Source organism: Scyliorhinus torazame, chromosome 10, assembly GCF_047496885.1.
Source record: "Scyliorhinus torazame isolate Kashiwa2021f chromosome 10, sScyTor2.1, whole genome shotgun sequence".
Lineage (NCBI taxonomy): Eukaryota > Metazoa > Chordata > Chondrichthyes > Carcharhiniformes > Scyliorhinidae > Scyliorhinus > Scyliorhinus torazame.
In genome coordinates this window covers 46,882,800-46,900,066 of record NC_092716.1, presented here as the reverse complement: position 1 = coordinate 46,900,066, position 17,267 = coordinate 46,882,800, and the positions used below count along the sequence as shown (strand labels likewise).

Below are 17,267 nucleotides of genomic sequence, written 5' to 3'. Positions count from 1 at the left end.
GAGGAGAAACTGGATAGGCTTGGGTTGTTTTTGTTGGAGCAGAGAAGACTGAGGGGACGACCTGATTGAGGTGTAATAATAATCTTTATTGTCACAAGTAGGCTTATATTAACACTGCAATGAAGATACTGCGAAATACAAGTTCATGAGGGACATGGACAGGTGGATATGGAGAAGCTGTTCCATTTAGTTGAAGGGTCAGTCACGAGGGGACACAAGCTCAAGGTGAAGGGCAAGAGGTTTAGGGGGGATTTGAGGAAAAACATTTTTATCTAGACAGTGGTGACGTGGAATGTACTACCTGGGAGGATGGTAGAGGCGGGTGCCTCACATCCTTTAAAAGGTACCTGGATGAGCACTTGGCATGTCATAATATACAAGGCTATGGGCCAAGCGCTGGCAAATGGGATCAGGTCGGCAGGTCAGCTGCACCTGTTGGTGCAGACTCGATGGGCTGAAGGGCCTCTTCTGCACTGTGAGATTCTGTGAAATTTGCTTGGACGAAACAGCACAACTCTGCTCTTATGCTGGAATATTGCATGAATTCTTGCATGGATATGTTCCATTAAAATCAAGTAGCAGTGTTTCTGCTAAAATATATTTCTTAGATTCCTCATTATCATGACATTTCACTACGTGATCATTTGTGACTCAATGCAACACAATTTGTTTTTAAATGACATTTTGATGGTGAGATTGACAGTCATATCAAGTGCATGAGAGCAATCGTAGTGCTGAGAATTTTTAGTTTTACAGATGAGATATTATTATGTGTGTGCTTTAATTCTGCACTGTATGTTTCATGTCTGAAATACAACTTTTTTTTCTTCTCCTTCAGACACACATGACAGTAATGATGGAAGACATGGAGTGTGTCCATGGAAGACATCCATCTCATGTTGGAATGAGTTTTAAAGTGATTCAGTCATATTTGGCTTGCAGAATCCTGTTACTGTTCCATCAAGAATAACTGACCATGCCTCTGAAGTAAGCGAGAATCAATTAGTGCAGAGGTGCTTAGACAATAATAAACTCCTGTCTGCAGTTTTGATATCATGACGGGAGATGCACAGCATGTTTATGCAATTAAAGATTCAGACACTAATCCCAAACAGCAACAAAAGGAGGATGTTTTCGAACATTTCAGTGAAAAGGATCCTGGCAAATTAAAACGAAGTAACAACAGCATATCTGAAAGTAGTAAGATTGTGCTGAATGCTAGTTGTTTGAACAATTCTCATCTCCATAAAAAGAACAAGGAAAGCTATAACCAGAGAGAGGCTGTAATTAGGCCACAGCAAACTGGAAGAATTGATTTTAAGTCTCTTCAGAACAGACCAAAGTTTTCAGGTGAAAGAACATGGTCTTCATCCAGCGGTTCATGTGGCAAAAGCAGTCCGCAGTCACCTACTGGGAAAAACAAAGGAAGAGACAAAAACAAACGGTATGGGAAAGGGCCTCTCCATCTTTCCAAACATAGTATTGTTAACTCGCGATCCAACCCCACTATTGGAATAGCATATCCACAACAAAAGATTACATCAACAAAGAAAGTAGAAGGAAACCGAGAACTTGTAACAGGAAGCTATCGTTTTAATGTGCCCAGCATACCGGAAAGAGAGGCTGAGCTTCAACAAGAGGATCTTAGCTACAACAGACATTTTCTGGAGGATTCTGAAAACCATACTTCAACAGGTTATACCTCACACACTACAGTGGTCACATGTCAGCACCAAACATTAAAAGCACAATCACAAGCAAATATTAATGTTTGCAGAGACAATTCCAACCCCAATGGCCAATTGCAATGTCCTGAATTCCATGGAAACAGGAATAACTCTAACATTTCACCTTTTTCAGTGGATTGGCATTCTCCAGATGAGACATTTCCAGGTACTAACTATGGAATGACCTCTTACAAGCAGAGCACTTTTCCAGTAGCAGCAGAAAGCAATACACCTAATGTACGAGGCTTTAGATCAATACCGTTTCAGTATCCACACCCACAATTGCAGGAGACAGCTACTGATCCATTCGACATCGAACACAATAGCCAATGCCACTTTAAACAAGATTACTTAAATGTGCCACTGCCTGACAGCCAGGTAGCACATAGTGGTTTTGTTTTTCAGCAATCAACTGATGGACAAGAGGAACCTTTAAGGAATGGCCGGTTTGGTACTTCATCAGATGGGAGAAACTTCACACAACCTTCTCACCAAACTAAATTTGTTCATCCATCAAATCAAGGTACTCAACTTCAGTCACCTTTATCTCATTATAAAGGAAGAGCAGATCATACAAATGATATTCTGTCTTCTACTGGTGCTACACCATCTTCTATTGGTGCTATATCATCTTCTTCTGGTGCTATATCAACTTCTACTGGTGCTATTGAGCAAAATCAGAGCACTTTCCAAGAAAACCAAACTGTTTGTTCATCAGACACATTCAATTTGCACAATAATGCTGTTGGGTTTCTATCTATGAACAAAAGGTGCTCATCTTTAAAAGACAACCGAGGCACTGAAAGAATGGTCACTCAGGGAAAACCCCTGAGAAGAAACATAACCCTCAATTCTTTATCCCAAATGCACTTTCAGGATAATGTTTACAGTGGTTCTTCCAACTGCAGTGTTCCTGATGGTTTAGTGCCTTTTGATAAGAACAGTTCAAATAAAAGCCACAGTCACTCCAGGGCACCACAAGTTTGGGAAGGAAACAGCAAGATGTTTCCTATGAAGGACCAAAATTCTGCACCTTATGCTTCATCAGTTGCAAACCAATTTTCATATCCATGTCAATCTGTTACTAATTTGTCACTTGCTGACCAAAGACAGCATGCCCCAAGAAATGGTGTCTTCAGGTTGCCATGGCAGCAAATTCACCTTACGTCTGTGATGCCAAGCCAAAATAGAATAGAACTTTCCAGACAACTTAGTAGCCAGCAGCTTGCTTTTCCACTCGATAGCTCAGAGTGGCAGGAATATAAAAAAATGCAGAAAAATGCACCTGTTTGTGATCCATCAAATTTTCATAACAAGAACCATGTCCACAGTGAAGAGCTTAAAAATGCTAGAAATGATGGGCGCAGACACAATCTCAACACAACTACTGCTTTTCCATTTCAGAATGGTCTAGACAATGCTAATTCTTCACTGTGTGAACCAGGAAATGCAAACACATTTTGTGGCTTGAACCAACCAGTTGTACCAGTATCTACAAGAACTGGTGGTCACATTGCATTATCTATGCCAAATGTTAGCTTAGTGTCCGCTTCTCCGTATCAATCTCCACCATCTTCACCAGCTCTCAATCCTGGATCCACTAGCACATGCTCATCTCTCTCCCCAGTGTCTACTGTATACAGTGCGAATAGTCCTCTTAACCTCAATTCAGAAGAAAGTCAACTGCCCACATCATCCAATTTCTATCATCAGCACTGCCACACTAAGGACAGGAAGAACTTCAGTTCACCTGGACAGATTAATGCTGACCTTCTGCGCCATGATCCCATCAGAGCATTCACATTTCCTTCAGCTAATCATCCCAGGGGAATGAAAGACAATCATATGTTATATATCCAGGACAACTCATTTTCGCAACAGAATGTTGAAAGCAACGCATGCACTAGTGCCTTTGATACTGAATCACAACCCTTCTCAGAACAGCAGCTTTTTGTTAATACCCTTAGCAGTGCAAATCTTGACCAACTTGATGTGCTTCTTACATGCAAGCAGTGTGACCAAAACTTCAGCAATGTTGCTTCATTTCTTGATCACCGTCAATATTGTGGACTCCATTCAGCATGTCACACTGAGCTGCATGAAGCACCCAGAATGGGGGAGGGTAGGAGGTTCCAAACAGAATCAACAAAAGCAGCAGTTCTTCATTCAACCCGAGGTGGAGTTGATCAACATCAGTCTTTACTTTGCTTAAACAAGCCTTGTGACTTGTTATTAGACAGTGAAGCAGCAAGTGATCCAAAGGATGACCCATTTAAACTTAATATTTTTAGTGGAACAGGATCCAGCTCAATATCACTAACAGCATCTGATTTAGAGATTGATGATGCAAAACTTGATAGTTTAATCAATGAGACTCTGAATGGTCTTGACTATCAATCCGATAATGCTGAAATTGACAGCAGCTTCATTGAAGCTTTTGCAGATGATGAGCTTTCTATCACAAAAAACACAGGAAATGGACCATCTTTCAAGACCAAAGACTGTATACCACTAGAAAACAAAATTATTACCAAACTTACTGAAACTGAAGATAAACAGGCTGCACAAATGAAGGTTAGGCACAATAAGGGGATAGTTGATAGGAACATACAGAGAAAGGAGAGAATCAAGCATCCAAACAAAAAAATTGAGGAAAAAGAATTGGTGAGAGCTCTTTCGTCACGGTCATATTCGAAAAAGGTGGATAAATTCAGAACTCAAAATTTCTCTCGTGAGACTTCTTTTGATCCCTCAAAGTACAGCAAACCTAGTGAACAAATTGAAAAGTTAAGAGGAGGAAGAAAGCTTAGCACTGATGCAACACTTCAGCGCAGAATAAGAGAAGTGTTATCTCAGTCAACACGAAGCATGCGAAAGTACGCTGAAAGAGACAAGCGCAAACGGAAATCTGATATATTGCGTGGAGTTTGCCCAACTCCTTTAGAGGTTGTTACTGTGAACAGCAGTTCTAGGTTATACAGACCAGCTGTAAAAAAAATTAAGAAAAGAAGGCCAGGTAGCAGAACCTGGAGCAAGGAATTGATTCATAAGATTGTACAGCAGAAGAACAAACTGCACAAATTACATGTGAAAAGTAACAAGAATTTTCAGCTTCCGCTAGTAACTGAGCGATTGATTCCACCTCAACACAACAGTAGGTTGAGAGAATATGATTATATTTCAGATTCAGAGCAAGAAACAGAACCTCTAAGCAGAAAATATCGCACTTCATGTTTAAATCGACTACCTAAATATAGCATTGCAAAGGAGCACAAAACCAAATGTGGAAGAGTTAAGGCTGATGAATCCTGGAGATATATTAAAATCAGAAAAACTTCAGATTGTAGCATAGAAACACGGAATCACAATCAAACAAAAGGTTACAATGGCAGTAGGTTCAGAAGGAGAAGCAGCAGATCTTATACCAGCAGTGATTTCAGCAACATTACTAGTAGTTCAAGTGAAAATACCAACAGCCCTAATAGCATTGAAAGAACAGACTCAGATAGTGAGAAAGACAAAAATACTGCTGAAAGCAAACCTTTTACGCTCACTTCCAATACTGATCCTACCATGCATTCAACTTTAAATGTAACATCAACTTGTACAGGTAAACCAGCAGGAACTGCAAAAAGAAGTCTCATTACTGATTCAGTCCATTCAAGTAGTACAAGAAAATTTGGTTCAGCAAAATGTTTACTTTCAGGAAGAAGGTCCCAACGAACCAGCCATAACATGATGCATTTGGGTTATTACTATGAGTCAGACATAGCACAAGAAAGGGAGCTGGAGGACCAGTGTACCACAAGTTCTAACACCGGTCATATGGAGCTTGGTTATTTTGAAAGCAGACCACAGACCAGCAAGTCCTTTGAAAGAAATGTTGGAATGACAAGTTCTGCCACAATAGCACCAAACACTGAATTAACATTTGATCAAAGAGCTATGGAAAATGTATCTTCTTGTGAAGACAGCATTGTTGAATATCCTAAAGCCGGTGTAAGTCAAAACAGTTCAACGCGTATCATTGAATTGACTGCAGACATGAAGGATGAATTAACAGATATCAGCAAAAAAATGAAAGGCACGCTGGGTAGATCCATGGTTGTCTTTGAGCCAAATGCTGGATGCTTTTGTGATAATTCATCTGGGTTTAATATTGAAGCTCATGATGATACTGCTCAGAACAACATGAATACAATTTACTGTGGGCACAAAGATTTAGAAAGTCAGCACCATTCAGATATCTTTTCAGAATCTCTGCCAGGTGGTTCTACACATCTGGAAGATATTATTTTCTATCAAAATGAGAGCAGTGACAATTACTTACAGAAGAATCATGTCAAAAAGTACATCCATGCATTTTCAAGAGAAAAATACCATGCCAAAGTTAAATCTCCTGTTTCTTTCAATACAGCAGGAATATTTGGAGACATACCAATATCAAACTTTGACAGTCAGCTATACACAGACACTTTAGTCAATAAAGAAAACTATTTTGCATTTTCTTGCAGTACAGAAGAAGACAACAGAGCAGACTACCATCTGCAATATCCACCATTGCTAGAGCACAAGGACTGGAATTTGTTGCAAGATGTGACCACAATTTTACCGGAGGAGATTTCACATTTTGAGGATCTCTCCATGCAGCCAACACAGAATAAAAGGATTTCCCAAACTGCAGGAACATCTCCTATTGAAACTCTGCCCCTTTTACCTGAGACGGTGAATAATCAAAATAGTTCCTTCACAGCCACTTTATCAGATGACGATCTAGAAATAAAAAGGTTAGTGACAGAATTGGAAAATCACCTTCAGACACCGAGAAAGAGTGATGAAACTACTGTTGCCCAATTAAGCACTGAACAGTATATGAATGTAAATTTAAAAGATCAAACTGCTCCACCAACATCTCTGCAGTTAGAGCAAGATAATAGCAGTAGAAAGGATATATATATTACAAATAATGGAAGTACTGATATTCACACAACAGAATATTGTATTGAACAAGTATCCAATACCTACAAAGCTGCAGAACAAGGTACTGTTGGGAGCGTTGAAGATAATGAAGACATTTGGGTCTGCCCTTTCCAGATTGTGTCATTGGATGCTGAGCCAGATTTCCAAACACCCGATGAAGCCTGTGAAAATCCAACTTCTCCTCCAAAGGATAATCAACCACACTATCAGATTGGTCCTAAAGACTCAGAAAATGCAAAAGAACATGAGGCCAGGCACAGTAATCAAGAGGAAAACAGTGTGTCTCCTGTGAGTTACTCAGAAAAAGCAGAGGAAAAACTAGAAAACCAGCATTACACAGAAAATCTAATTGCAAGCCTGGCAATAATGTCGGATACTGTATTAGGCAACAATTCATTGGAACAAAGTCCAGCTGGGAAAGGAAAATCTCACACTCTATGCAAAAATGAAAACTGCTCTGACTATTGCAGCACAGACCACGTCAAGTCATTTAAACTCTCTCCTCAGTTTGGATCTTCTGAACATGATGTTGCAGAGAAACAGCCTGAGCATGAGCATAATGTGGGTGCGCTTACATTTGGGAACAGTGCAATTGCACCTTGTGTGAAAGCAATTGTGTGCAAAACAGAGAATGATTTCAGTACTGTTGATGCTGATGATTCACAAGAGAAGTTATTTTTAAACCATAATCAGCAAAGTACAACCAGCAACCAGTTAAATAGCAAAACTGAAATATCTACATTGCTCTCAGAATCTGAAGAATCTGATCCACCACTGATCGTTACAAGTCCAATTATTTCTTCTGAAAGTTTTCAACTGACAAAATATAAAGGAAGGACAGATGATAATATCAACCCATCATTTGTTCTGGCACGCTCTATAGAATATAGCAGTGCAAGGAAAACTGTACATGTTTCCGAAGATTCAAATGAAAATCCCTTGCAGCAACTTCAACTCTTTGTTGCCCGAACAGTTCCATTCAATGAAGAATTAATGATGATGCCTTGTTACCCATTACCACGTGCTCCAACAAACCAGACTTCAAATAGTAACAACAGCCCTGAACAAAATGAAGTCTTCAACAGCACTCGCGTTACAGAAAATGCCATTTGTGCTGAAGAGAAAACTATGTATTTACAAGGCATAAGCAAAAGTGAATGTCAGATCTTGGACACTGATGCAGGTAGCAAAAATCAAGACTGTTTGCCAAGTGTAGTGTGTGTGACTAAAAACATTGCTGAATCAGTGATTAAAAAGGTCAAAGAATATTTTAATTCTCCAGTATCCAAAGATGTCATTACTTGTGAACCTGACGATACAGAGGACCAGGGTGGCTTGTTATCACGGAATGTGATTAATGAAAACCCGGAAATGATGCAGAGAAAACATTTAATTGAAAATACAGGGAATTTGCAAAATTCTGACCAAAGCTCGGTGTTACTGGTTTTTGAAGAACAGGCAAAAACAGAAACAGTAACTTCTGCTATTCTAACCAGTGACATTGTCGGGCAGTCGGCAGAAGAAGGCAAACATTGTCTGGATGTTTTGGAGAAAAACGTACAGCCTGATCAGTCAAATCATCCTCTGTTTCAGTCATGTGGTGATGAAAATAACTGTTATGAGCAAAATCTGGTAAAACATTTAGCCATAGATGACATGTCTCAATGCAAACCTACATTAGGTATTACTGACCCAATAAAAAAGCCAAAATTCCAATTCTGTACAGCTGAAATATTGCCATCCATTGGTGGGAATTTAGAAAACACTGGCAAAAATAGCCATTTGCCTGAGGCTTGTAATTTGATGCAACCATCTGAATCAGACACAGTTTTTTCCAGCAGGAAAAACATTTCAGAACAGCCAACTCTGAATTTACCAGGGAATTATTCTAGTATTGCACTTATGCAAAATGATAAATGTGAGCAGCAAAAACTGTCAAACCATTTTCTTTCTGAGGATGATAGATGTAAAGGACCATTGTCATTTCTGCATCTGCCATACAGTTCTGAAGAAACAAAGAAAAAATCTCTTAGTTGTACAACTGAATCTCAGGAAAATGTAATTAAACATGACTTTGAATATAAACTTGCAGAGAAACAAGGTCTGGATAGTCATCCTGTTTTAAAAATTGTCTCAATAGGAAAGACTACTTCTGATGAAATAATCCTATTGTCTAAAACAAGTGAAGAATTGCCTACCATTACAACAACCAGTAATGATGCAGCAAAGAAATCAGATAAAAATACTGCTGACAATGACAATCGATCATTTTCTGGGAAAGATATTACAATTGATAATAGATTTTCTGAACAAACTGCATCAGAGCTTACCAATCTTCCCATTTATGTGCAAAGCAAATCTAATGATTGTGCTATATCTGAAATGTTAACTAAATCTCCCACATCAGATCTAGCTTGCAGTATAAATTTGGAAATCAATAACTTGTGTAGACCTTCAAATAATTCAAGTGACTTGGCAGAAAGTGAAGAGCATCCAAAGTGTCCCTGTAATGAGATTCTGTGCCCACATTGCAGTGAGTGTGTTCTCCCTTCTTTTCATGGCCAATTGCTTCAGCTGCCATCACCTCCCCAGAATGTTCCAGATTTAAGCGTGAATTGTTCACTTCTTGTTGATTCTTTTTCCATGGAACCCTTAAGTAATCACTCAACCAGTAATAATAGTGACAACTCTGCCAAAGAAAAATCAGATAATGATTCAAGTGACAAAATAGACTGTCATATAGAGAAGTCGCCCTTAAAGCTTGAAGAAAACATACAAACATACAAAGATGAATTGCTTTCCAATAGAATTAAGCAGAATGATGGTAATTTATTCACCGACATTGAGGTCATGCTCATCAATTCAGACAATTTGACTAAAGACCATAAACCTGGTTGTACAGACCAACAGAAGAATGAAGCATCTGAGATGACAAATAATGCTAAACAATTGAAAGTGTGCTCAGATGGCAAGACTGCTAACCAGTTAACAGAGATTTCTGAAATGCTTCGAGACAAAGTTGTTAAAGAAAGTGATGTCATTGGGAATTCAGGTTTATTTACTCTGAGTGAAGAAAGATTGCATCCAGTAATTAACATATTGGGAAAGGATGAGAATAGTGAAAAAGATGGTTTGAGCAGGGATGATGATGCACTGAGCGGTTTAGTATTGTTCAATACACTGTGTGATTTGCCTAGCAGTGAGCATTTAGATTTGACGACTAATCATTTATTTTCAGAAAATGCTTCAAGGACTGATACAAAGAAATTAGGTGAGCTTTCAACATCTGCACTAGAGCACTATCCACAAACTGTCTTAATGTGCAATGTATGTTCAGCCTCTTTCAGATCTAAACAAGGCTTAGTGAGACATAAAGCCATCAAACATCACTTAAAAGATATTGCATTAAGTCAAAACAAAGTAAACATAATTAAAGCGAATTGTATTCTCATAGAGGAAGCAAATTCAGTTTGGAAACAAGACCAAAAAAGCGTTTTATGTTGTACATCAGAAAAGAAAATCCACACGGAGGACAAAGGAGCATCATGTACTTTGGATAATTCTGTAAGTAAGGAAACTGTTTGGTTTGATCAGCAACATGTTTTAAAAAGGGATACACACATCAAAGGAAATAGCCCTGCATTCACATCAAATGAACTTGTATTAAATTGCAAAGAAAATCAACATCTTAGAAAAGCAGCTGTTAACATGGATGAAATCCAGGACGGCGACACAAAGGAAGAAGTTAAACTTTGTATCCTACAGTCTATTGAGCATACTGGTGTAACAGCATACCAAGAACATTCTGAAATAAAGCAATTTGCTAAATTGTCCTCAAAATCTAAAAAAAACATTGGCTATTCTACAAAACCATATTCAGGAGGCTCCAAAAACAATGCACGACCAGGCAAGAAACAAAACAGCAGTATGCCTAATCTCACAAAAGAAAAGAGCAGGGGCATTGGAAAAGATGATCCAGAACTATTTTTCAATGATAATTCTGGTCCAGATTTTATGCAATCAATTGCACAATCTGGACAGCAGAATGGCAGCCATGGAGAAGAGGATAGTGAGGCCTGTCCTCTGTTGCAGCTTCATGTAATGGCAAAATCATGTGACACTTCTGTGAGTCAAGGACAGAGAGAAGATGCAGCATCGTCAAGCAAAGCAATCAAAATGTGTATTGCATCAAAAGAATGGGTGTCACAAGAAAAGTTTTCACATAATGAAACAATACTTATAGAAGAGAAAGAATGTAGCCGAATCAGTGTTTTATTGAAAGAAAAGCAATATAAGAAAGAGTGGAATGGTGGATTTGAATCCCAGATTGATGTTACTGGAATGTGTTCTTTGAATAAAAGCACTCAGAGTGATAACCACATAAAAATAGAGCAAGAAGCAAATGAAAAAGAAGTGAAATTAGTGCAAAAGATCATTGACTACCAACATTCTGAGCAAGTTATTCCTTCAACATTCACCAATTCAGTGCCTACACAGGTTAATAGTCCTACATTAAAAATGACAGAGATGGGCCCACAAGCAATGGACCATGGTACTATAACAGGTAGGAGCAACAATGAAAACTCTTTCGATGAAATGCAGGACATAAAAATGCCAAAACCCTGGGATGAACCATATTCTACTGATCTTGAGCTACCTGTTTTAGAGGTAATCCACCCAAATTCAGAGTCACAATGTCCGTCAAATATGACCAACACAAGTTCACAAGTATTTCCAGACGAAAACACAATTGTCAGGAAAAAATGTCAAAGGGTTTATGGAAAAAGAAGCAAAAAATGTAAAGTGAATGCAGAACCAAATAAATTTGGGTCGTTTCCCGCAGATTTTATTATGGAACGTACTGAGCAAGTTCCTTTGTCCTATAGAAATGATCTTCATAATATCAAAAGACCAGATCACTTTGAGACTATTTCAATGGATGATACTATCATGCTGCATACAAGCCACGACAGTGATACGATAACCAGTAAAGGTATTTCCGTCTGCGATGAACTTAAAAGATTTAAAGATGACACACATGAATGCAGGAATCAAGATGACCTAAAAAGTACAGAAATATCTGAAAATGATAACAGTAATATAATGGGTTTACTGTATCAAAGCAAAATAGAAACCGTGTCTGATGCTGTTATAAATTCTACAATATGGAGCAATCCTCAACAAGTACCAGGCATCTCAACACATGGTGACATTACCTCATTTGCTGTGTCTTCAGAAAAAGTGCCAGAAACATGTCAGCAGATTTCAATCATTCATAGTCAGCAGGAACTGTCGGAATCATTTTCTGCCCAACTGTTGGAAGCTTATGATAGCTTGGCCTCTGATCAGGGCATTCTGACAAGTTTAGATGCTAGTAATATTGAAGTCTTAAACCAAGGTTATGAACTTTCCGGTAGCCATCTATTTAATTCCCCTGAAAATAAGTCTTCTATTTCAAATGTTGTAGAGAGTATGAGTGAGGAAACAGGTCAGGACATAAAATTATCCAAGGTTAGGTCGGAGGAGGGGAAAACGGCAAAGAACCGCAGCGACATCAGTATCAAATCCAAGGATAAGCAGTACAAATGTAAAGTTTGTTTTCAGTGGTTCCTCACTCTTGGAGAACTCGACTTTCACAAACTCTCACATAATCCTTCCCCTCCCCCAACATGTTATATGTGTGTTCAACGGAAGTTTAGTTCCAGAGAACAGCTGAGGGATCACCTGAAGGAGAAACATGCTAAAAATAAAGCAGGAATGTGGATCTGCGGGATGTGTCTGAAGGAAATCTCTGACGTGTGGATGTACAATGAACATTTGCGTGAGCATGCCACTCAGTTTGCACGGAAAGGACAAGCTCAGAAATCGGTGATTGGATTGTCCAGCTGTTTTAGTGAAGATAGTGCGATGAAAAGTTTTCTTAACACACTTCTAAATAAAAAGCATGGGAAGCCAACAAAAACGGTTGATTCTGTGACCAGGTCTCTAATTAAAGAGACCAAGGTCCTAAAGGAAAATCAAGAACAAACTTGGAAAACTAAGGAGCAAAATGAAACTTGTGTTAAAAATAAACTGAATTTTACAAGTGCACTTAAATTATCAACTGCTTCAAATCCAGAGCTTATGCAGAAGACTGAACCTATACAGAAGAATATCTCCATGCATCCTGATTGCAAAGATCCTTCAAGAGATTGCCATCATTGTGGGAAACAATTTCCCAAACCATTTAAACTTCAACGACATTTAGTAGTTCACAGTTTGCAGAAAATTTATCTGTGTTATAAGTGTCCCATTTTCTATTTGGAAAATAAGGAGCTGAGAGCCCACCTTAAAAGTGAACACAGAGTCGTAGAAGAACCTGAATTTAAACATATGACACTATATACATGTGAGTTGTGTGCTGATGTTATGCACGTCATAAAAAAGTCTTTTATCTGCAGTACTTGTAACTACACTTTTTCGAAAAAAGAACAGTATGACAGGCATATGGAAAAGCACCTGGCAGGAGGAAGTAAGACCCATAAATTCAGAGGAGTGATGCGACCACATCTTCCTGTACAGGATGAAAATCCTGATCCACAGGGCAGTCTAGCCCAGTCTTGCTCAAGTATCTCTTTGCCACCTAATAAAAAACAAAAGGTCAATCACAATGGTCTGATTGAAATTAGTGCAGAAAATAATACCCCGATTATTCCTTCCATTAATTTCGAGAACAATATTAATGAAGGATCAGTGCATGGGCCTCCAGATCTTTTATCAGACATAATTAATGATACAGCAACAAAGCCAAAGGATTTGACACCAAAACGTACTGATATTGTTAGCGACTTTTCTGAGGTTTTGGTAGAATTGGAACAATCACAACCAAATATTGCTAATTCTCCACCATGTCTCTCCCCAGCTATGTGTCACCCATTATCTAATGACCTGCATTTAATTGATTTGAACATTCCACCCTTGCCAGATGTGCACAGTCAGCTCTACAATGTGTGTTCAGAGAACACATGTGCCATGAAACCGATGCTCAGTGTTGTTCAACGTCACCATACAGCACATGAAAAGACAAAAGAGGCTGAATCGCGTGATGGTTCCAAACAAGCAAATGACCTTCAGAAAATACCTTGCAGTGGTCATGTCAAGAGAGCAGCTACTGATAAGGCAAAGCAAAATTCCAGTGACGACAAGCTTTCAGAAAAATTGCTCATAGATTTGGAGGCAAAACTTAGTCAAAAAAAGCGAAAAGAACACAAATTTTCTAACCTCAAAAACAGCAGTCATGACAGGATAACTGTAGATGAGGGGAGCAAAAAGAGAAAACAGATGAGAACTGACAGCATGAGAAAATGTGACATTCCACAGGATAATCAGAGTACTGTTGCTTCCACAGATGAGACAATAAGCAGCCATCTAACCTCCAGATCAAAACCATGGACAAACAGTTCTCAATCTAAAAGAAATGGAATGAACGTCTGTCCACTTAAGCAACTAGAAATGCGATCATTCAATGGGGAATTCAGGCACAAGAAAGAGTTAATCTCAAAACCTCTCCTTTATTCAAAAGGAGGAGCTCAGTTTTTGAGCAGTTCAATTAGAAAACATAGATTGGTGCAAGGTATGAAGCCTATTGAATCACATAATTACCGGACAGCGGAGTCACAGAGTAATCTTCTCAGTCAATTATTTGGACAAAAAATAACCAGCTTCAAGATTCCTTTAAGAAAAGACACCTCAGAGTGAATTTATACAGCTGATGTATGGGGCTATTGATAATCTGATCCCTGAGAATTGTGGAAAAGATCAAAGCCTTAAATTTGTTCAGCATCTGGAATGATCTTACACAGATGTCTCCGTGAAATACTTTACTTTGTGTCCATAATATCATACTTTAATTCACCCTCTTTGTCATGTACCGATTATGTTTTTGATAATGAGAAAATGTAATTGCTTTGGACAGATTTGAGCTCTGATGGGTAATTGCCTTAAACATTAGTGTAAAACAAGAGGAATGATAAAATGTGCTACTTCAAAATGCCAATTCTTAAAACTGTCAATTTTCATTGTGGGTGTCAATAAGAAATAACATCATTTTCAGTTATTCTGCATCATCTGAAACACTTAGATGTACTATATTTTTCTAACTCACGGCTTACTTTGTTAAAATGGCTACTTAACTGCTATTGGTTGTTTTATTGAAATTGATATATGCTCAAAAGAACAATGGAAACCCCCAGATATAAAAATGACTGATACCATTTACAGTATGCTTAAAATATGGTGACTTTGAGTACAAGGTCTTTGGAAATCTATGCAACTTTGTAAGAAACTGAAGTAAAGCATCAGTCAGCATTTATTATAGCGAATTGCTAAACTTTCGTCTTTTCTCCTTGTTTTCCTTCCCCATTTAATCAGTTGAAGTAAACAGGATAATCACTACGTCATCATGCTATCATGATAATCGGCTACTATGGGTGGCTAACCATTGTTAATATTTAATTCAGGTCTTCCTGTACTTGGTCCCAACATCACCACCTCAACTTTGGTCTTTCCCCTTCCATCACCTGCTGAAAATACCTATCGCCTGCACATATACCGCCCATAATATTCTCACTGTGTCACACACTGCGACACCATACCATCCACTCTCTCTCATAACTCCAGTGTTGGTCACATTTTCCTCGAAGCTGAATCTCCAAATTTTCCTCATACAAAATATTCCAAAAATATCCAACCTCTCTTCATTGTCTTCGACAGTGATCAGCTCTCACTACTGTACAGAAGAGTTCTAATGCTTCCTTTCTCCACCAAACATGCCCCGAGCCTGCACAAGAAGAAAAGTCTGGAAATACTTAGCAAATCAGGCCGTATCTGTGAAAAGCAACACCAAGATTTGTAAAATCTGTGGAACTCTGGGTGAGAACAAACTGGTGAAAGTAAATACCACCTTGAAGTAATTCTTAATAGTGCAATTTATTAAACCAGCATCAATCAGTTAACTAAAAGTTGAAGAGATAGATAACTATTATGACACTTTTTGTGTGTATAGGTTTGAACATACTTTTCACTTTTGCAATACAATACCTTGTAAAAGAGTTGATAATGACTTTGGTAATCCTCATGTATATAATTGAATAATAGTACTGAAGCTTTAAGTTCACTGCAGCCCAAAATTCCTAGTTCGTACATTATAGACACACACAAACACTGTTGTCGCAAATATGTTCCATATATTTGCTTCTTCTTAATGTGAGGAGTAGACGTTACATCAACTCTGAACAACATAAACAGTAATCGGTGCTATTTTTGTAATGTGAATACTGTCTTCCTCAAGCAAAAGAATTGGAAAGTCGCTTTACATGTTGGGAACAAATATGCTGTTATGTTGGATAGAAATTTTATATACTGATTTTATCTAGTGTGTAAATCTTAAAATTATATGCTTATTCATTTGGAATACAAACTCAGGTGCAAGAAAAGATATTTGATAATGACGAACTCCTTGTCCAAGGAGATATAATGTATGCACTGAAGTTACAATGCAGACATTTGGAGTATGTTATGGCTGTTCTGCAAATTTTAGATCTAAGGTGCTTTATCCTGTTCGATGTGTATCTTTATATCATATTGTAAAATATTTAGATAAATTACATTTGGGTGCAATGCATATTTCAGAAATTTATTTTAGTATTGTTCAAAAATGTTTGCGGTCTTAATTCATAAGTGTATTGCAAAGTGCCTTTCAGTATCATATAAATGTTGGTTATTATAAACCAAAGATGCATTTTACAGTATTGTATACATACATGCATTGACTGAGTTTTTAAAATCTTTATATGGAAAGTTAAACAATTCACAATACGCTTAAAAGCAATACAATGTGTATATATTGCAACAGTAGTTTGCTGCCTTGACACAAAGCAGAAATGCTTAAAAACTACTTATATTGGACTTAATGACCAATTTGCCTTTGCAGCTTTCTGTAAATTCGCAGATGATATTTGCACGTGCACTTAAATAAATATTTTCAGCATGTTTAACTCTTGCAGGAAGCAAGTGTGAATTAATGTACTGTGTTGCTTTAGATATTTTATTACTTAGAAAATACTCAATTATTGATATTTTTACAAATGTTTTCAAAGTGAGTTGCGGTGATAATCCACATTGCACACCTAGTCTTGCGCATTGTGAGCTTATTTCAGAAATTTGGGTAGGCGCTGTATGTGACTTTCAAATCATTTAAATTAATAGCTAGACAATCAAGCACAATAACATTCAAATTTCCAACATACACTGCCTGCCTTTTGGCTTCTGACCAAAAGAGAAAAGTCCAAATATTACCATTTCTATGTTTGTCAAAAACAATTCATTCTGTTCTGGAAGTCTTTACATTGATGACTTTAATATTGGTAAGTTTAAAAAGATTAGTGAGCAGTTCATACTGAGGTCTGTTTCTATGGGTGCCATTTGCTTGCTATCTGCTTGTGTATTTATATCTATCCAGTGACAAAAATTATTTAATATAACAGCTATAATGCAAGTCTGTGAGTGTGTTAGAAAGAGAGA

The 17,267-nt window shown here is 37.9% G+C and overlaps 1 protein-coding gene across 1 annotated transcript in view; it reads left to right on the top strand.

Moving 5' to 3' along the window:
- The window catches only part of znf469 (zinc finger protein 469), a 410,063-nt gene extending 393,317 nt beyond the window's left edge, over positions 1 to 16,746 (top strand). The window contains exon 2 of the mRNA XM_072518073.1: positions 839 to 16,746. Coding sequence (XP_072374174.1) covers positions 1,056 to 14,444 — 13,389 coding nt within the window. The 5' untranslated portion in view covers positions 839 to 1,055 and the 3' untranslated portion in view covers positions 14,445 to 16,746. The remainder of the gene's footprint in view (positions 1 to 838) is intronic.
- The last annotated feature ends 521 nt before the right edge of the window (positions 16,747 to 17,267 follow it).